This window comes from Trachemys scripta, chromosome 1, assembly GCF_013100865.1.
Source record: "Trachemys scripta elegans isolate TJP31775 chromosome 1, CAS_Tse_1.0, whole genome shotgun sequence".
NCBI classification, from domain to species: domain Eukaryota; kingdom Metazoa; phylum Chordata; order Testudines; family Emydidae; genus Trachemys; species Trachemys scripta.
Window position 1 is genome coordinate 230,894,659 of NC_048298.1, and position 21,510 is coordinate 230,916,168.

Genomic DNA, 21,510 nt, shown 5'->3' on the forward strand with positions numbered 1-21,510 from the left:
TTCAACTAAAACTTCATGTGACATGGTATCAAATTACTAAATTTCAAGTATATTACATCTTGTCCCGCTCACCCACTAATTTGTAATTCTATAAATTGGACAGTTAATTACCAGAATCATCCCAGTAAGTTTCCATAATGCTTGCTGGATCACAGACTGCATAATTTAGTATTTGTTCTTTGAACAGAATGAGGAAAGGATGGACAATATATAATTAGCTGTAGCTTCACTGGATACTAGGCAGGTCAAAATTAGAATACAGGTGAAAAATCCTGAAGCCAAAACTGCAATTTGAAACAAGCAAGTGACTCTTTACTGGCACCTCTGCAAATCAGTCTTAAGGAGAAAATTTGAAAGAGCAAGACAGGGCATATGCTTCTGTTATTCCTCGAACACCCCCTCATTTGGGTATCCAAGCATGTGTTTGCACGAGAAAAATCAGGGAATGACATGACTAAATGGGCAGCAGCACATGCCATTACCTGAATTTCTATGCATAAACACGAGAGTTTGTGAGTGCAAAGATATTTTGTGTGGTCAACCGATTCCAGGGGCTCTTGAAAATTTGATTCGAGTCTAAATTGATCACTTTTCAAGGCCAACAAATCACTTCACTTTTGCTTTGAATTGGTGGATAATTCACTTAGAAAAAATAATCATGTGGTTTGGAGTGCCTGAGTGGACTGACTGAGACAATGCAATTGCTTTCATAGAGATTTGGTTTCCTAAAAATTAAAGTGGCATACAGCAGGCAACCCAATTTTTGAAGAATAGGCCTTTCAGAATCCCAGTGAGAAGGCAGCAAACCAAGGGAGACCCTAAAAGCATTCATTTTTCAACATGAGAGACAGAAACATTAAAACAGCTAAATAAACACCCTACCTTTAAATAAGAGTAACAAGGTCACTATCTCTGCTCTGATGTAGTCCCAGCCCTTCAGGCCAAACAGAAAAAATACACCAGATCAATAAGTGGTGTAAATTGGCATAGCTCCATTGTGTTTCAATTTACACCAGCTGAGCATGTGAAACTAGCAAAAGAGGCCTCTGACTTTACCCTGGCAAACTTAAACACAACAACCCACATATGGTCTGCCTTTTTTTTTTTAAACACACACACACACAAAAATCAAGAAAATCACAGAATGTGGTATTGATCAAGCACAGTGTTCTGATGGGGACAATGATGAAATTTGAAATTTCCCCAAAACAAAGGATAAGTCACATAGAGCAGATAACAGAAATGCTGCCTGTAAGCTTGTTTGTTTGTTGCAAATGGTCAAGTTTGTATGTTAACTGGTTTTTTATAAGACGATGACTCTTGTGGAATTATATCATGTGTATTTTTGTCTTAATCTCTTTATAAATCATTTTGAAACTTAGACAATTTCTATGAAAGTTAAAGATATGAATAGCCAATACCATTATTAATCTCTCATCTGTGTTATAATAATAACATTGATTATATAAGTTATTTACATGGTGTAGCTGTTTTGACATTGTAGAGGCCCGTGGAACTATTCCTGACAATTTGGTATAGTTCAATGAATGCCGAAGGGAGATATCCATTAAAATATGGCAAAATCTAGAAGTAATATGCAGGATTCATAGACTCATAGACTCATAGACTTTAAGGTCAGAAGGGACCATTATGATCATCTGGTCTGACCCCCTGCATGCTGCAGGCCATAAAACCGTCCCTACCCCTTCCCTTGTTACTTCTTGAACAAGTAAATTAAATTTTATGTCATTATGGTTTCCTCCAGAACCAGAGAAATTTAGATAGAAATTTAGATTTCTCTGGCTTAGCTAGCCAGAGAAATTTCTAGTGATTAATATGCCATAATTTATGTTAACTGAACATTTGCACCTGTAAAATGTGTTTCAGTTCTGAAGACAACTAAGCCTTTATCTCAGATACCTTTTTGATGTAACTATTGGGTTACTATTTGCAGTGTATGACATTCCAATTAAAAACAAACAAAAGGCTTTAAACAAAACAAATATATAAACATGTTTAAAAAGAGGTGCACTTTGCCAAATAAACTGGTATTTAAACTTTGCAATGTCATGAAATATTTAAAAATGCTTACCTCTTCTTGCTGGGGAATGTTAAATTTTGCCATCTTGGTCTTGGCCATAGTTGGGTCAGGCTTATTAGAAGGTACTCCCCTATATGATGTACAGTGCATTTTAGCTTCTGCCGATAACTTTAGCTTTGGAGAATCATCAGGAGCCTGATCCTGACCATCCATTGGTCTTACATAAGCCGTTGGTTTCTGTTGAACTATATTGGGCTTTGAAGCAAGTGAAGGAGGGAAGTTCTGAACACAGTGCCCAGTGCTGTGTTTTGCTGGCCTTTCTTGAGCCTGAGATCCTGCTTCTACACTGCAATTTAATTTGGACTGCTGTTGTGCTTTGCTGACACTGTCTCCAAGCACGGATCTTAAAGTACCTTGTTTTGCAGCACTGACAGATGACGATGTGGGACTCAATGCAAAGTGTTTAAGCTTTTCCAGACTGGTTTTTTGGTTAGCCATTTTGAAGTCACTGTTGTGTGACTCAAGCAATCTGTGCCCATGCTTGCTGGCCCTCTGCTGTCCATCAGAAGCATTGTGCCCAGCTTTCTGCCAACCCATTGTGGGGCTCTTGCTTTGCTGACCAGATAGAGCGGCTGGTATGGATGATGAAGTGCTGCAGATGGAAGGCTGAGGCTGTGGTCTTGAATCTGCAATAAAATGTTCATCAGTTTGGTTCACAGGTGCCTGTGGAATCCCCGGTTTTGGAACTCCAACAAGATGACTCTGGTTGGATCGATCCGTCAATAAGTCCTTCATTTCATCATAGTTGCCTAATGTATTCTGGATACGATTTGAGAGCTCATCTCCCTTGTTAGTCTGCAAAACAAAAAAAAATCAAACAAACATTCTGTAACAATTAAAGTAAAAGAAAATAATTCCATTCATGCTTCACTCCTTATTGAAGCAGCACTGCCTTATACAGTAACATAGTTGAGGAATGAGATCGAAAATCCTTATTGTCTCTAAAGACACTTGTCAACATCTTAAATCTACCCTGAACTGGAAAAGCTGTAAAGGGCCTCAGAGTATATAAAAAAGAAATCTATCATTGGTATCACACTGTAGTTAAAATATATTACCTGGAAACTAGAAAATTTATTATTGCAGCTATGCAGAATGATTTGGATTAAATCTGGCCATAATAAAGAAATTTCCTTTGTTGGGAGCCAAGTATTGAATTGAGGCCTACAAGGTGCTTAGGCAGCAGCCTTAGCTACTGCACCACAGCAATGCACTGATGTGCTGCCTCTGACCAACAGCCTACAGGCCCACAGCACCCAGGCCCTTGATTGGATGGACAGGCAGCACTTTCATTCAGTAACTGGACTATATAAAGGCCTGAACAGGAAGAGGAAGCTGTCTGAGCCCCAGACTAGTACCTGCTGGTTGCTCCCCAGATTGCCTTGCCTTGCTGCTTCACCTTACCCTACCTTGTTGCCTCATCCGACCTCACCTCCCCAACCCACTAATCTGGCCCCTTGGATTGAGTCTTCCGGCTACGGACCCCTGCAAGAACTCTGACCATGGTCCCAGACGGCCTCTGACATGGAGTGACCTGCTGGCTGCCTGACCATTTGCACATACATTACTGCTCTGGACTGTCCCCTGGCCCACCTGGCACTAAAATCCTTGCAGTCCACAGCAAGCTTCCCTTTCAAGACATGGGTCAAGGTTCAGCCGTGAATGAAAATACTACATTCCTGATTTCCTCCAATATGCATTCTTTACAGAAATATACACATAGAAGAAAAGGGAGGCAATACAATAGCTTAAGAAAGTACTGAATTCACCAGTCAGTTTACCGCATATTCTGAGCTGACCCTAATATCAACAAGGTTTATTAAGGAAAGAAAGTGAGCTAATGGGACATGGGAAAAATATTACTGACTCATGATTCTACTTCTCTGAAAAATATCATTTCTGACCGAATTATCAGTCTGGGTCTTAGCTCTTTTGCAAAAAACAAGAAGAATTTCCCAAGTTCTTAACATTTTTTGGCAGTGGTAGCAAGATGGAATACAAGCAAGTTGCCTTTTCCATCCTCCCAAGGGAGGAATGTGCTGTCATCTGAGCCTAGCCACTGTCTTGGAGCAGGAGGCAAAAGCTCCCCAAAGAAATAAGACAATCAATAAAAATAATTGAAAATTATGGTCTCGAGAAGTTAATTGTAAACAAAGGTATAAACATTAACATCACCGCCTCATAGATTCTTCCAAACTCTGCACAGAAGCAGGTGGGTGAGTGAGAATCCTGTCAGGTACCTTCACAGAATCGGGATTAGAGGTCAGTAATTTTCTGCTTTTCCTTCACCAGTGGTGAAATCCTGATCCCACTGAAGTCAATGGCAAAACACCCATTGACTTCACTAGGACCAGGATTTAACCTCAGAATTCTTGCTCCTGGAGACAGAAGCAGCTCAAGGGAAGAACATAAAAAGAATGTAAAAAAGAAAAAGAATGTAAATAAATCTGCAACAGGCAACAGTAATCAGGCCAATACCAACCATGGAGAGGAAGGTGGGGTTTTTTTGGCTTACTTTTTATAAACTTAAAATATAATTGGCTTAAATTAGTCACATACTGAAAAAAAACAAACATATTAGGGGAAAGGAGAATTGGTACTCCCCTAACTCAGAAACAGTATCTGCATCACTGAAACAGGATTTCCTCCTAGAAGCTGAATCCACGTAATAATGCCTTAGGGACGTATGGAATGAGGGCCATGTAGCTGCCTTGTCTATGTTTGCAAGGGAACCTTCCCCACGGCAAGCAGTACAGACAGTAATAAAGTTGAACATGCCTTGCATTGGCTTTCTAGTTTCAGAGCAGCCAGGTGATAGATATGCAAAATGCAATCAAACTACAATATTTGAAATGGATCACTTAGTCACAGTATTGCCCAGTGGAGTAAAATAAAAAAAAGTTGGGAGGATTTTTTAAAAGATTTAATCCACTCCAGTTAGAATGCCAAGAACTTTTTGAGCCTAGGGAGAAGAGCATCGTGAGCACACGTGCGTGGAAAGAACACTGGCAAGTTGTGAGGCTGATGACGGTGGAAATTTGTCACCACCTCCAAGAGCAGTCTCAGCTGAGTCTGAGGCATCAAACTGTAAAACTTGGAATAAGATGCAATAGACATGAGAGCCTGAAGCTCGCTCTCTCTACAAGCAGCAGTTACTATGACACTGAATTTGAGCACACAGATATTTGGTGCCTTTAAAGGGAGTTTTCATTAGCTTTGTCAGGACCACACTAATGTCCCATAATAAAGAGAGCTATTAACGAGGTTTCAAAAATGGAAAGCCCCTCATAAATCTGAAGATACGGGTCTACAAAGATAATACCTTGACTAGTTCTCAACAGGCCAGATGTTTCTTAACTGAGTTGGGATTTAAATTAGATTCAGTCAGTAAGAAGCTAGTCAAGCATAGGTAGTAAAGGGGTCATCATGGTCCTGCTTGTATCATGCCACAAGCCTCTTCTACCTGGAATTGTAAGTCCACCTGCTACATGGTTTTTGAGAAGCTAGGAAGACTGGAGCTACCAGTTCAGAGAGAGCATAACTATAGATCTCTTAACTATAGAGCTCAGAAACAGCCTCAATTCTCTGTTTTCTCTTATCAACTTTATAGCTAGCATTGCCATCATGACTCCTCTGTTGCTTCCAACTTAAATTGGACAACTTAGCCGCATTTGAGAAACAGATCTCTATCCTGTCAGGAGCCAATCTTCTCAAGGAGGGAGTTCCTGGGTTGGGAAAGAGGGGAGTGCCATCTGGCCAGATTCTCAGCCTCATGAAATCAGGTATCTGCAACAGAGTTGACAGCTATGCTTGTGTGGGCCAGTATGGGGTTTGTAAGATCACTCGCTTGACTAAACTTAGCCAAGATCTTAGCTAGCAGAGGTACTAGCAGAAAGGCACAGAGGAGGCTCCTTCTTCACTCAATCTCTTCTTTTCCAGCAGATCCCTCACTAGCATAGTCTTTTAGCATAGAGGTCTTGGTCAGACGACTACTGAAGAGATCCACCTCTGGCACTCCCCACTGGAGGGAACAGCTGATCCACCATTCCTCGATTCAAAGACCATTTGTGAGGATCTGTCACAGACTGATCCAGTCTGCCTATGATTATGTTCTACTTCTCTGCCAAATGTATGGTATCAAGGAATGTTTAGAGAGACAGGGCCACTTTCACATCAACAGGTTTTACCAACTCAGGCGGTGTTACAGGATCCCACTCCAGAGCAAGCCCCATGTGCACAGAAGCTATTCACCAGCTGTTGTTTCCTTGTGCTGGGTGTGGGGTTGATGGAGCTCCCCGTTGGTCACCTTCTCCTGTTGTTAGCCTCTGTTTGGGTCTTTTGTGCCTTAAAAGTTCAAACTCCCTTCTGGGGTATCCAAGTCCAGCTGTAACTGGACAAGCCCCAAGATGGCTTCTCCAGCAGCAACGTCTTTCTAAATCAAACAGAATTCCACTCCTTTTTTTGTTTTGTTTTTTTGGAAGAGTAGCAGGTCCCATGACTTCTCCCTGGGCTTAGGAGAACTCCAAAACTAAACACTACCAAAATGTCTTTCACTCATCTAAGCGCTTGAGCCTCTTGCCCCTCTTGGGTTCCTCTTCAAATCCCAGTTCCTCTTACAGAACATAGCCCCAGGACTGCCTCCCTGGAGACTGGCCCCTTGTTCCAGGTCCTATCACAGGAGTTAGCTCCACTCTGGTGACTCAGCTCTCCACAGCCAGCCCCTAAGTGCTGGGTTTCCTCTCTTTTTTAAGTCCTAGATCAGGTATGGTAGGGCCTGGCTAATTAATCAGGCTTGGCCAGCCCCTGGCCTCCTGGCCCTTAAAGAGGCAGGTCACCCCATTACATGGTGCTTCCCTACTTATTGATGTAAAATGTGGTGGCCTGATTCTCCTCAAACTAGGGCCACCTTTTGGAATACCAGGCCTTAAAGCCTGAGGAACTGTCCATATCCCTATGTATGAAATTTTTATGCAGTCTTTGTTCCTCCAAGCATTGGGCCCCTCTGTATAGACTCCCCGTCACAAGCCAGGCACATTTGTGCTCACTGCAATTTGGATGTCCGTAGCTAATTGAAGGTTGTCTCTAGATGCCACCAGGCCAGAGGTATTCTCTCATCTGAATGTAATGTGAGAGTCCCTGTGCTCTCGGGGGCCACTGAAGAGATCTCATATGCAAACATGCTAGGGGAACTACAAGTACAGCTGCAGCCATCAGATCCAACATCCTTAGTATGGTCTAAGCTGTCATCTGCTGGCTCTTGCTTATCCTCTCTGCCAAAGTGGTAAGGTCTTGGATCCACTCCTGAGGCAGGAAAGGTTCAAGCTAAGCTGTATCTGGCTGGGTTCTTGGGTATTCTAATTGTGTGCTAGGGACAAGTTGGAATGTTGGTTATTTTAACAGGAATTCTAGTGGTAGAGTCTGATTTTATGACATCCTCAAAAGGGTTGCTGTCCTTGAGTAGCCAGTTATTAGGTAGGGGAACACATGCACTCCCAATCTGGGTAAATAGGCCAAATATTTTGTGAAAACATATCCCACATATAATGATCGAAGAGCCTTCTGATACCTGAGAAGTATCTCTATGTTCAGACAACTGCAAGATCCAGAGGATATAGCCAATCACATTCTTCTTAAAGATTCTTTAGCAAAATTACTGATTTTGTTGATGAGGCAGTCTCTTCTGTCCAGAAAGTATCTGGAATAAAACCCCTCCTCCCTCTTTCTTGGCCAGAAGAGATTGGACTTCCTGCAGCATCTCATTATCAGAGGGTGCCTGAGAGCATTCTTGAGAGGTATAATGGGGTAAGGAACAGTCTGTAGGGCAGTAATACTCAGACTGAGGCTTGGGAGCTGCAAGTGAGTCCTCGGGGTATCTCCTGCAGCTCTTTGCAGCACATGATATTAAAACACTGGGTGATTTAATTATTAACCAATCTAAGTTATTAACCACTCAGATTGCTTTTAGTATGTTATTAACCAGTTGTAGAATACTTGGTCAGTCATTTTGCTGTGAGAATATTTTTAAAAATAGTAAATGAAACACTCCAGGCTAACCTCATAAGGGACTTATGGTAGGCTCTCTGCAGTGCCTAGAGGAGGACTTGAAGATGTTTCCCATGTTTTCTAAGTGCTTCAGGTAACATTTGCAGCAAATCTAACACCTGTGCAACTGGTAGGCCACTCCAAAGCAGACAGAGCAGCGGACATGTTTCAGCCATTGCCAGTGTTAAAGGTAAAAGATACTCTATGGTGCTTTGAAGCATCCAAAGAAAAAAACTGGAGCAGCAATTGGAGAGGTACAGCCCCTGCAGAGAACTCTTTTACTGACCATGCTCAAAAAAGAACTACCAGTCCTCAAAGTTTAGGCAGTGCTTAAGCTCAAAGGGTAACACCTGACCATTGGTGGTGGGACTGGCTTGTGTTCCATCCCTTAGGGACCAAAACTTTAAATGACATTTGGGAATTCTGTCTGCCCCTTTTGGAAGCTGGAACCACAGGAATGAAAATCCTAGCAGATGGTATTTTCAGACAAATTATGTTTGTGTCATTCATAGCAAATAAAAAATAAACTATATATACTGTCATGCTAAACAACAGGCACCTAGGTTGCACTCATGATACAAACATATTTAGTGTGTAGCTAAATATGAGTGGGCAACAAAACTGGCAGATGAAATTCAATGTTGGCAAGTATAAAGTAATGCACATTGGAAAACATAATCCCAATTAGACATACAAAATTATAAGGTCCAGAAATCTTGGATTCATCATGGATAGTTCTCTGAAAACATCTTCTCAATGTGCAGCAGTTATCAAAAAAGCTAACGCAATGTTAGGAACCATTAGGAAAGGGATAGGTGAGACATAAAATATAATGTCACTATATAAATCCATGATACCCCCACACAGAGATTGAGTATTGTGTGCAGTTCTGGTTGCCATATCTCAAAAAAGATATATTAGAATTGGAAGGGCAACAAAAATGTGTAGGGGTATGGAACAGCTTCCAGATGAGGAGCAATTAAAAAGACTGGCACCCTTCAGGTTAGAGAGGAGACAACTAAGGAGGGATATGATGGTGGTCTATGAAATCATGGATGGTGTGGAGAAAGTGAATAAGGAAGTGTTCTTTTTCCCTTCACATAACATAAGAACCAGAGATTACTTAAAAATATTAATAAACAGAAGACTTAAAGAAACTTAAGGAAGTGCTTTTTCACACAACGCACAGTAATCCCACAGGTTTCAGAGTAACAGCCGTGTTAGTCTGTATCCGCAAAAAGAAGAACAGGAGTACTTGTGGCACCTTAGAGACTAACAAATTTATTAGAGCATAAGCTTTTGTGGACTACAGCCCACTTCTTCGGATGTATATGCATCCGAAGAAGTGGGCTGTAGTCCACAAAAGCTTATGCTCTAATAAATTTGTTAGTCTCTAAGGTGCCACAAGTACTCCAGTAATCCCACAGCAGGGGATGTTAAAGGCTACACGTTTTACTGGGGTTGAAACAAGAACTAGATAAGTACATGGAGGATAGGTCCATCAATGGCTATTAACCAAGATGGTCAGGGATGCAACCTCATGCTCTAAGTGTCCCTAAGCCTCTGACTGCCAGATACTGGATGACAGGGTATGGATCATGTGATAATTGCCCTGTTCTGTTCATTCCCTCTGAAGCATCTGGCACTGGCCACTGTTGAGGACAGAATACTGGGCTAGATGAACGATTTGTCTGACCCAGTATGGCCATTCTGATGTTCTTATGTTAGCTTGACCACATTCTAACACAGTTATTTTTCCTAAATACTTTAGAAGTAGAGCACCATCACCCTTACTCTTAGATTCAGTGCAACCTCTTAGATTCAATGCAATATCACCAATGTATTAGATTATTTCATTTTTAGTTACTACTGAATTTTGTAAGAAACCAATATAAAAGTATCTGATTCTCAATGACCCATAAATGTTTATATGCAAGTTTTGTGAGGCCAACACTTGTTGGAGACTACTGAAGCCTGAGCAACATCTTGTACAACCTACATTTTATTGTCCAAAAATAAAGAAAGAAAGAACAGTACAGTTGGGAAACATCTACCTTGTACGGTTCACTGAAGAGGGAGTAACTGGTATTAAATGAACCATCTTCCTGCTGTGCCTCCTGATTTCTCCTCTCCCATTCTTTCCTCCGCAGAACATTTCTGTCTGGTTCATAGACACTGTGTCAAAGGAAAGAAAGAATTTTTAAAAAATTAAAAGGCAACACATAAACCAATGTTAATCTATTAGCGTGGTTCACAGACAGATGGCAAAGATAACAAGAACATGAATCAGATTAATGCCAGTCTAATCAGTCAGTGGAAGCTCAGGTCTCTGGGTATCCCAGTGCTTTCTCACACAGAAAACGGATAGTTAAATTCTTAAGGAAGACAAAAAAAAAAAAAAACCACACATGGGACAAACTCTAGCCTGTACTGAGCTTCTCTGCCTGAAATGCAACGCAGAAAAGATCGACGCAACGTTGATAGAGCCCTGAAAGTTCTCGTAAGACACATGGTAATTACAGCTAAGAGTAAATAGAAATTATGAACATATTTCCACTTATGACATATCCTCAGTGTGTTATAAGAGAATGCTCCTTTTTACATAGCTGTGTTTCTGTAGTGATTCTTTCATTAACTAGCTCCCCAAAGAGCAGTTAAAACTACATACTGTAATGGTTTTCCCAGTTATGCTCCTTCTTCTTATCTCTGCTAATCAGTCAAGTTATGAAACTACTGCTGAATCAATTCCTCCTTCAAACTGATTTGACTCCATCACAACTTCAGAGCATGAATAAATGAATATTTGAATGATGGGGTTGGGGGAGTGGGGCGCTGGGGATTAAATGGTATCACTGCATGAAACAATTGTGTCCTTTTTGGAAATAAACTAAAGGCCCCAATATTGAAAGACAAACATAAAAAAAAATTCTAAAATGTTATTTTAATATAATAGGTCCAACACATGAAGAACACTGTGTCCATATCACCTCCACACAACATATATAGATTTGCAAACTTCAGTCTCTTAAGTTTCATCCTCATCACAAAACAAACCTAAATGCTTAAACAGGTTTACAAGTGTTTACAATGATTACATTAAAAGGATAACTTAATATTTTGCTTTTTCCAGATAATGCTTTCCTCTTTTTTTGTGATGTAGTTTTGTAAAGTGGAAAATACATTAGTGTCAAGTAAGTGTATTGGCCATAAATAAAATAAAGCTCGTCTTTCTCACTAGCTGCCCAGTTAAGCAAAATGGACTTTAAATCATCTACCCAAGTGACTTAACATGCATCAGGGAAGACTGTTAAAATGCCCAAAGCTGTTAATTTTAAGATATGAATGTACTGAAAACACCCAAGATACGTAGACACTGTTAGTATTTTAAAATAATTTCGTAGTAGTGACCAAAGGACACTAAAATCCACTGCCCATTTGTTGACCTGTGTGAGATGAACATCTGAGCCTAATTCTTAATGGACAGGTGTTCACCACTATCTCAGCTGACACCTCTGATTGCAGTCTCAACTCAGAGGCCAAACACAGAGCAGGCAGACATAAGAGTGCTCTGATCCAAAGGAAGTTTCTCTTCAAAGCAAAATTAAGATACGGCAATGCAGAGAAAGCTGGAAAAGCTGCTGCTTAAGATATACTTTCTCTTTTGCTTAAAGAATATTTTTTTTATTCAATGCTGTCAATTTTTCACTTTGCATGTGCAATAAATGTACTTAACATAATACATCTTCTGAAAGAACTGGACTTGACCCATTTGTACCAATGGGATAATCATAGACTGGTCCCTTAGATTATATGGAGACATTGGTGAAAGCCTTACTATTTCAATGGAACCTGCCTTGTGCACGTGAGAGTCCATTTAGCAACCATTATGGGAGAAAGTAGAGAACACAGACCACACACAATAGAGAGAGACAAAGCAGATGTCATTTTAAAGGCAACAGTTGCTATATCATATCATCTGAGATAACCCAGTGTGGTAAATAGATAAGTGACTTCTAACAGGAGGAAGGGGTGGAGTGGGGGCAGGATCGGGGGTGGAAAGAGGCAAGGTAGGAGCTTGGGGGAAAGGGGTGGAGTGGGGGCTGGGCCTGGGGCTGAGTGGGGATTGAGCACCCCCAGGGAAAGTTGGAAGCTGGCGCCATGTGGTACATGATCACATACTATATTTCCCAGCTTGCTTTGGAGATGAATCAAGGTTGTGTACTGAAGACAGATATTTCGCTGTAGGATCTCTACCTCATTTGTTGCAGAAGTTTAAAGGTGTGCGCCTATTCTTGGTACTGGGATAGGTGGGTCTAGGTTCGCCCAGAACTGAAGGTCCACCTCCTCAACCAAGTTGCGGGGAGGGAGCCACTGAGCCCTGGCCACTAATGAATTCTTGGGATAACAAATGAAAAAAACAGTGACAGGAGCGAGGTTCGAAGGTTAAAAAACAGGGCAACAGAAGGGGACACCGACCTGAGAACCTCCGACAGCACCTACCGCACTAAAAGTGTGTCTAAGGAGGCACTGGACACCACCCAGAAGAACTCACCTCAGAGGCGTGATTTAATGAGGAATTGAAAATAAGTCCCACAGTCGCAGAGAACCCCCTTGTCCACCTTCCTCCTTTTGGTATGACGGGCGGCCATCTTGGCTAGTGTCAGGAGGACGTTGACAAGGAGGTCTCATGACTTTGTGGGGCACAGATGGGGTGTGTGTAAATGAGGTGGTGCAGGGAAACAAGGTTCTGGAGGAGCTGGAAGAGGGGCTGCAGCCTGGCACACTCTACGAAGATGTTCACCAGGGTCTCCCTTTTGCTGCAGAAGGGACAAGTTTCAGGGGAGTCTGGGAACCATGCCAGATACATGCCTGTACTCATGGCTCACTGGAGGATTCACCAGCAAATACCCCTGGCAGGTAGTAGGACCAAGGTTGAATACAGGCTAACCCAATTGGGCTCCCTGATCTCCACCGATGGCACCAAGTCCTGTCACTTGGAGTCAGGGCGGGACACAAGGGCAAAGAAGTGGATGGTATGTGGCATGAGAGTGTACAGATGTTCTCAGGATGCCGTTCAGAGATGGATAAGCTGGATGCCATTCAGCCGAGTGAGGAAGTGTGTTGGGGGCAGCAAGGGAGGTTCGTGGAGCAAGCGCCCAATGACAAGCTCTGCAGGATCAGGGGTGGGCGAGGAGTGCCCTTCTGCAGGAGCCTCTCAAGAAAAGCAAGAGAAGCAGGGGTCCAAGGCTTTCCTCACCTCCTGGTGCACACGATGGGGGATGCACAGAGAGGACAACCCCACTCACTGGCCAAGTGCCACAGGGTCCACTCAGTCCTTTTGACTGTAGTCCAGGCGATCTCTATTTCTGGTGGCACCACCCAGGAATGGTCCAGCACACAAAGAGGGCCTCTATCCTCTGCATACAAAGGTGCGGGTTGCATATCAGGGTTTCTGCTAGGAGAACTTCCCCCTGGGTAACCGCTGCAGACCTAGTTGCTGAGAGTAGCTTCCTGGTCCTGAGGAGGTACTGACAGAAGACCAGCAGCTCAGAGAGGTTTCAGGGGAGACATCTTGAATAGAGATAAAAGAGTTGCCAGTTGTATCGGAGCTGTTGGAGGCAGTGGAGGAAGGTATGCACCAGCACACTCCAAGCCAGACTATGAGCATCATAAAGGAGTCTCCGTAGAGCCTGAAGGTGGAAAGCATAGATCTGGCTGCGGCTACAGATGAGGCTGTCCCAGTGGGAGGCTCAGTGACTTAATGCACTCCTGTTCAGAAAAGCTCCGGCATAACCTTCTGGAGACTGGCCAGGGTCCCTGGGGGCAGGCTCAGGGGGTTGAACTGGTGCCAGATAATGGACAAAACTATCTGGTTGATCACCAGTACCATCCCCGGATGGAAAAGACACCGGAGCGGTCCTGTCCACTTCTGCAACCAGTCAGACACCCTGGCCTCCAGACTGACCCAGTTCTTCAGCAGGGAGCAATTGCTGAGACAGAAAGATACCCATCAATATAGAGCAGCGAGCCTACGCCTCACTGGTTGGCACAGAGCACTGGTGAAAGGGAGCACAACTGCCATCCATTCCTGAACATCAGGCCTGAACTGTTGGCCCAGCTGACCCGAGTGGAGGAGGCTGCCAAACAGATGGCTTGGCAAGCTTCCACCCATACTAGGTCTCCCAGGTCCTGGGCCACAAGGAGCACATCACTGGTATATGTAGATGGGACCACCACAAGTCCAGCTCTTGAAGTACCAGCTCCATCACTCTCTTACGGAGGAAGGGCTCAATAGTGAGGGCATACAGCTGTCTGGAGGGTGGGCAGCCATGATGAACCTCTCGATCGAAGGTGGTAGGTTTGGTCAAGGCCCAGTTGAGCTTCACCAGACACTCTGCAGAAGCATATAGCTCCTGGAGAAACCCCACAAAGCAGGGACCAAAGCTGAATGCCCACAGAGTGCCCATGAGATACCTTTGATCCACACTGTCAAATGCTTTCTCCTGGAAGAGGGACAGGAGACCATCCCTACATGTGAAATGGAGAAGGTCCCAGACCAGACAGAAATTGTCCACCCTGGGATGGCATAAGTCAGGTCAGGGTAGATCACATCTGCCAGCACAGACTTCAGCCACCGAGAGACGCTATGACTTTATAGTGCATGTTGAGGAGTGACACTGGTGCCAATTCTTCAGGTCATACAGGTCTCCCTTTTGGGTAGCAGGGCGAACACAGCTTGCATGCACAACAGGGGATGCACTCTGCTCTCTAAGGACTTGGCCCAGGTGGTAGCAAGGTCCAGGCCAAGGATGTCCCAGAACGCACAGCAGAACTCCACGGTCAGTATCATACTGCAGACACACCAGGGGACCAAATTAAGAATGCACAGGCAACCTTCATTCTGGCATCTCCTAATTTTTGAGAGCTTGACTTCACAACCTGGAATGTAGTTTGTTGCATGTAATATAAAGTAGATTCTCTGAGATCCCTGATAAGGGTTGCTAAGTTAACTTGGAGTAGTAGGGATCTCCTTACATTTACACCTTGAGGTACCTTTCTTCCCATTTAGAAACTCTGGCCTTGAAAATCTTTGTATGTGGCATCTAGTCTGTAGACAGATGTTCAGGCAGACATCTCCTTTTGAGGCTGCTATACGTCTGGTCCCTAACCAGTTTCTAGAAATTAAATGAGCACATGAGTCTTCACTGTGGCACCCACAGATTAAAAAAAATCACCCATATAACATTCACTGCTAAAGCTGAGGATCTTTTTTCCCTCCCCTTATTTGATGCACACAAAAAAATCAATAAAAACATATGGTTTCTAGGTCTTTGAATGCCCATCAACACATCCTGAATTAGATATTCACCTAGCAACGGAATTCATAACTTGCAACAATGTAGAATGACTATGCAAATGACAAAGCAGAATCATGATGACTAATATGCCATTTATAAACAGTACCTTAGAAACAGCTGCAAGTTGAAAGTTATGTTCCTTTGTTAATGGCAGATGGCAAAATCCCTAGTATTTGTAAGACTGCTCCTTATTTTCAAGAACATTACAAGAATCATATTTCCATGAACGTTTGTCACCAAATGTATTTATTTATTTTGTTTCAAAGAGAATAGGCCAACTGCTATAATTTTATTTATTGCAAATACTTTAGTTAATGGAAAATGAGTCTAAGAGTTTCCTTTTAAAAAAACAAACAAACGTTCATCATCATCATCATGTTCCCATTACGCCTCTGTCGTTTAGGGCAGCGACAAAGCTCCTCGCTTTGTAATTTTTTTTTAAAAAAGTACATATACCTATCTAGGCATTTATACTATGTTCATCTCCCTGATATCTGAGCCATATGGCACAGGTTCTTAAACATTTCAAGACTTTTCCCATATGCATCTCAAAAATATATTGATACAGCTTTTTGAGTATCGGCTAAAATGCCTAGGCAGTTAGCAAAACTAGACAACCAAACAGCAGACTATCCTCAAAAATTTTAAATCAGTTTATTCTACATTATACACTTAAGTCGAACTCTAAAAGGATGGGTTTAAGTGGTTTTCATAGACAGTACGTGGTTATTTTTAAAATGCTGTATGCATTCTGAATTCATGTGTAAAAGATATTAATTGGCACATGAGTTGCAGTCCAAATGCAGTACTTACATCTATATATGAATGAATGAAAGTTGTATTTATATAATGCTTATATTATCCTATGCAGTGTTATTGTAGCCCTGTCAGTCCCAAGATATTAGAGAGACAAGGTGGGTGGGGTATCTTTTACTGCATCAACTTTGAAAACTTTTCTCTCCCTCTCACCAACAGAAATTGGTCCAATAAAAAATATTACCTCACCCACTTTGTCTCTATATTATCCTAGGTATTTCAATCTGCTTTATAAACACATATAGATTTATTTCAGCTCTGCCAAAGCACATACTAAGAGAGGAAAATTTAATTATGTAATACCATTTCATGTTCAATGGATTGTTAGCACACCATCATTACTATGGCTATAGTGGCTTTACATGGCTTTCTTCCCTTCTCAGTTCCCCCACCCACACTTTACCACTCCCCACCCCCCAATATACATGTTTCCTGTGTAACGGTCTAAACTATGGAGTTCCCAGGTACTTTGCAGCTCAGACATCCAGAGAATGCCAAACTTCTTCTTCTAAGAAGGAAAACAGGATCAAAACTAAGAAGGACCATCTCCTGGAATTACATGGAAACTTTTCAGAATAAAGGCTAGCAATCTGTTCTGGACAACCCAGTCTTTAAGGAAAATCAGGAATTTAGACTTGCATTAGAGGGTGGTTAGTTCACTGATTCTTCTAGGTAGTACTATGACTATGAAAAATTAACTTGATAATTAAAAATAAAAAGATTTACAAAAACATCTATGGACGTTGGACAATGTACAGTGGACATTATACGATGCATAGATCGACTGAAACTTCTCTTCAGGATTGTACAATTGAAGCATGTGCCCTAACTGGAAAGAATTAAGGATAGATGCCTTGATTCTCAGGAATTGAAAGAAAACCTTTTGCAACACCAAGCTTTCCTAAAAAAAACCCCTTCAGAATACTGACAGGAGCACTGGCTGTCTTTTGCTTGTCTTGACATCAGAAGGAACAATTTTTCCCCAAGTTCTATCATTAGAAATAGATACAGACAACGCATGAGAAGGCCTAAATCATCCAAATAGTAACAGGGTCTCAGGCAATGGAGAAGACATCCACCTGAAAAGCCTGAGGTTTTAAGCATTGCAGATTCACTACCTCAGGAGTTTCTTGTTGTCTTCTGGGATGAACCATTCCAGAACCAGACTACCCAGTAGGTTGAACAACTCCAATTGAAAGGACTATTCTCTAATTCCAACTTGAGAAGCATCTGAGAACATCTATCAACACATTTCCCTTCCTCATCAGATCACAAATTCTTAGATGATCAAGTGGTATTCACTCCAAAGGAACAGGACCCTTTCTACAAACTAAAGCATCCCTCCTTTCCGAGATACTTCATGCTAATACCAAATATTGTTTGTCATCACCAGCACTACTTCACCTCTTAGAGGCCATAAAATTGCCAGAGAGCACCAATGGCAGCTCCAAAATAGACATCAGTCTTTTGCTACCAGACCTCCATCCTTACACCATCTGATATTTTGGAGTAAGAATAAGATACACATGGAAGTAGAAAGTGCAAATCTCTCTTGCAACCTGGTTCGGGCCTTTGTATCAGTCCATCCTTAAGGGACAGTCTCCTGCTGTAAAGGAACTTTGGAAAAGGAGACACAAAACATTTCCTATCTCAGCCTGATCTACCTGCAAGGTGAGAGAACACACTCAAGTGAATGTAGAATGACTTGGCTATAGTTGGCAGCATTTAGTCAAAATGTGGAAGCTTAACTCTGAGTTGCCAGAGTTTCAATCTTTGTTTATTGATTCTAGAGATTTAGGTTAGTATTTCTTAGATTTCAAGATATTTTAATTTAAAAAACTACATATGTTCTAAAACAGTGCTTAGCAGATCTAATATTGTAACCTTATTTGTATTTTATCCCAGTGTTTTATCTGGAAAGTTTATTTATTTATCAAGAACCAAGAGTCTTGAACAGTAGTCTACAGGACCCCTATGAGCAAGGCAGTTCCAACCTGGAGGGAGGGGTAGTTCAGTGGATGGTGCATTGCCTGCTCAACCCAGGGTTGTGAATTCAATCCTTGAGGGGTCCACTTAGGGATCTGGGGCAAAATCAGTACTTGGTCCTGCTAGTGAAGGCAGGGGGCTGGACTCGATGACCTTTCAAGGTCCCTTCCAGTTCTAGGAGATAGGATATCTCCATTAATTTATTATTTATAACCTGCCATCCAGTGACCTGCTGCCACCTGCCAGAACAGCAGCTGAGCTCTGATAGAGGACTCCAGTCCTGGAATCTGATTGGTGGAACACTAGCGGATCCTGTTTGGTTCCCAGCTTCTATTTAACCCAAACACAGGAACAGGAAGTTGTCCATGCAGGTTACGACTGCACACCCCACAATACCTGCTCCTACTCATCTCCTAGTAACCTCACCCTGCCTGACACCTGACTCTTGGTTTTGCCCTCTATCCTGTCTTGGACTCTTGACCTCCTGGTATCTGACCCAGTCTGATTCCTGCTCTCACCACTAGGTCAGACCATCCATGCCCATTCATGACACTATTATTTGGCTACATTATCTATTCAGGTTTCTTCTCCTAATCGTTCACAGTCATACACCATATTATACATATAAAACTTTTACAACCTCAAATCCAAATAGAACAACAAAAGCATAATCCATGTTTACATTAATATGGAACAGTTTCTTAGGGTGGCAAATACATAGCTAATTTTACATCTCAAACTGGAGCATATAAAGTCCATAGGGACTCCTATTGTACCTTTATTGAACATCATCTGACACCCTTTTTGAGGTCAGATCCTCCTTTCCACCAGTTGTTCAAAGTCCTCAGTGCAAACTTCCTCTCCTGTGTCAGAGCCCTCTTCTCCTTCTCACGTCAGAATTTACAATCTCCACAGGGAAGCACCATAGACTGCAATGTCTACTTTCAAGATCATGGAAATTAAAATGTCTGTGGGTTTCCATGTTAAGTTCCTAAACACTGCATGGCAGCATAAAGAACCTATAATGCTCACAGGAAAAAATCCTACAAAAACAAAACTTAAATACCTAAAGGTTTATGAATTCCAAACAGTAAAGCTAGACCTATATACAAGTGATGATAAATATGTAAAAAGTATTATTTGAAGGTTTAGCCCACTTTTGAATTATGAGCAAAGTTAGAACTATTTTAAAAATGTGAAAAACAAATAATATTTCAAAGATTAATAACTTAAAAATGGCTTATTCAACTACCCTCAAAGTTTCTCCAAAAATTCTCAACAGACCTATGACTTAATATACAAAATTTCAGGCTGAAAAAAGGTTTTTTTCTTAAAGTTTTATGGTCTAATTCTCCACTGCATTACACCAGTTTTATGTCAGAGTAACTTAATTGAGTAGCTCCCAGGTAAAACTGGTATAATGCAGTGGAGAATCAATCTAGCCCTGATATAGGATGGTGGTTGTAAAAACTGAGGTTAAAATGGAAACTGTTTTACAACTTTAACAATGGTGTCATTACCATAGTATTTTAAACCACAGAAAGACTAGCCATCCAGAAACAATGTACAGGAAGCAGCACAAGATATTTTTAGAAAACATTTTAATACTGACAATTTAATTATTACAGCACTGTGTATTTCGCTTGTTAAATTCCTATGTAGCATAACAGTGCTACCATTTCATGTTTGTTTTGCTTTCCATTTCATTGATGACATCCATATTCTTTGCTGGCCAATTTACTGGTATCAGTTCCATTTTTACTTAAATAAAAATAATAATTTCAAAACCCTGTTACTAATAGAAGCTCTTAGAAATGACAGTTCTACATTTCCGAGAGTTACATGTGTTCCCTAATAAAATTTAAACCATTGGTTCAATTAGAACAAAGAGTCAGCCTTTAATGAACTAGTGACATGATCAATAAAATACTATACTGGGCTGCAAGTGACTTTTTTAGACTTTTCATCTGGTTGAAACAGCAGAAGTTAATTTGAAGATTTTTACAGTATATTTTCCATTTACAAATAGAAATGCCGTGGGGTAAAGCAATTATTCTGATTTACTGTTTTCTCTTTGATTGAATATAAAGATGTAACAGGGTCTCAAAAAAGCAGTAACTTAGCAAGCTGTGCTCCTATCCACAGACAGATAAAGCACCTACCTTGCTATTTCAAAGAGTTTACCTCCAGGCAGCAGCACAGAGCAAACATCAAATCAATGACATGTGTCTAAGACGAGATTGATGTTTACTCTCACAGCTTTTCATCTTACATCCAATAAATTACTTTTTCTTTACAAAAATGTCTGGTTAAATTTCATTTTTCACTTTGCAGTATCAGTTTTAAAACTTTAGCTCCAAGCAATTGTAAAGACAGGATTCATTGATGCTTCATCTTTTATAGCCTGTTTATGATTTGTATTAACCATGAAACACTACCATACAAACATGAATATGAACAGTCTTGTAGTACTAGCCATTCATTCAGTGGCAGGTGCCAGCTTGCAGGTGCTTTAATTACCTTCCTGAAAATTCGAGGGCTGAAACTAGTAGCCATGTTTTCAGAGCTACCTAAATTGCATCCACGAAATTAATGCAATTAGTGCATGCAAAACCTACATCTGAGTGTACAATATAGGCTTCTGAGCATGCAAACTGCCAAGTATCATTTGTGTGCAATTACTATTTTATGTGTGCGGCCATTTTGTGAGTTTTGTGCATGCAAATGTTTTATGCTCAGTTGATTTGGTCAATTTTGAAAATCTGGATTTAGAAATAGGTTGAATTAGTCCAACAAACCTGAGAACATAAGAGCATTCAGAGGCTCTAGCAAAGTTGGACATTTACCTATGTAAAAGCACTATTTATGGCTCTGCCACTGGAAGAACAACAACTTTTTCTTAGCCAACAATGTCCCACTAATGAATCCTGCCATTAATTTTAGCATCATTTTTATTTCAGAAAGAATAACTTCATCACATTCTAAAATGTGCCATTCCATATACATAAAATTCATACACAAACATTCTTCATTTGTGACAAACAAACCTACCATTTATGTACTATCATAACACTGATCATTTTTAACTTTCTTCTAATATGATCCTTAAGGTGTTGGTGCTCTGATGTTTAAACTCTCCAAAAAGACCTAAAATTGAAAGAGCCCCCAGTAGTAACTTGAGCCAAAATAGACTATTGCCCTGATACA

At 41.2% G+C, this 21,510-nt stretch overlaps 1 protein-coding gene across 1 annotated transcript in view; it reads right to left on the minus strand.

Moving 5' to 3' along the window:
• LOC117879270 (AF4/FMR2 family member 3-like) overlaps window positions 1-21,510 on the minus strand; it is a 91,267-nt gene that overhangs the window by 14,215 nt on the left and 55,542 nt on the right. Inside the window, exons 2-3 of the mRNA XM_034774375.1 lie at window positions 10,198-10,318; window positions 2,093-2,896 (exon numbers count right to left, since the gene is read on the minus strand). Of these exons, the coding sequence (XP_034630266.1) occupies window positions 2,093-2,896; window positions 10,198-10,318 (925 nt within the window). The remainder of the gene's footprint in view (window positions 1-2,092; window positions 2,897-10,197; window positions 10,319-21,510) is intronic.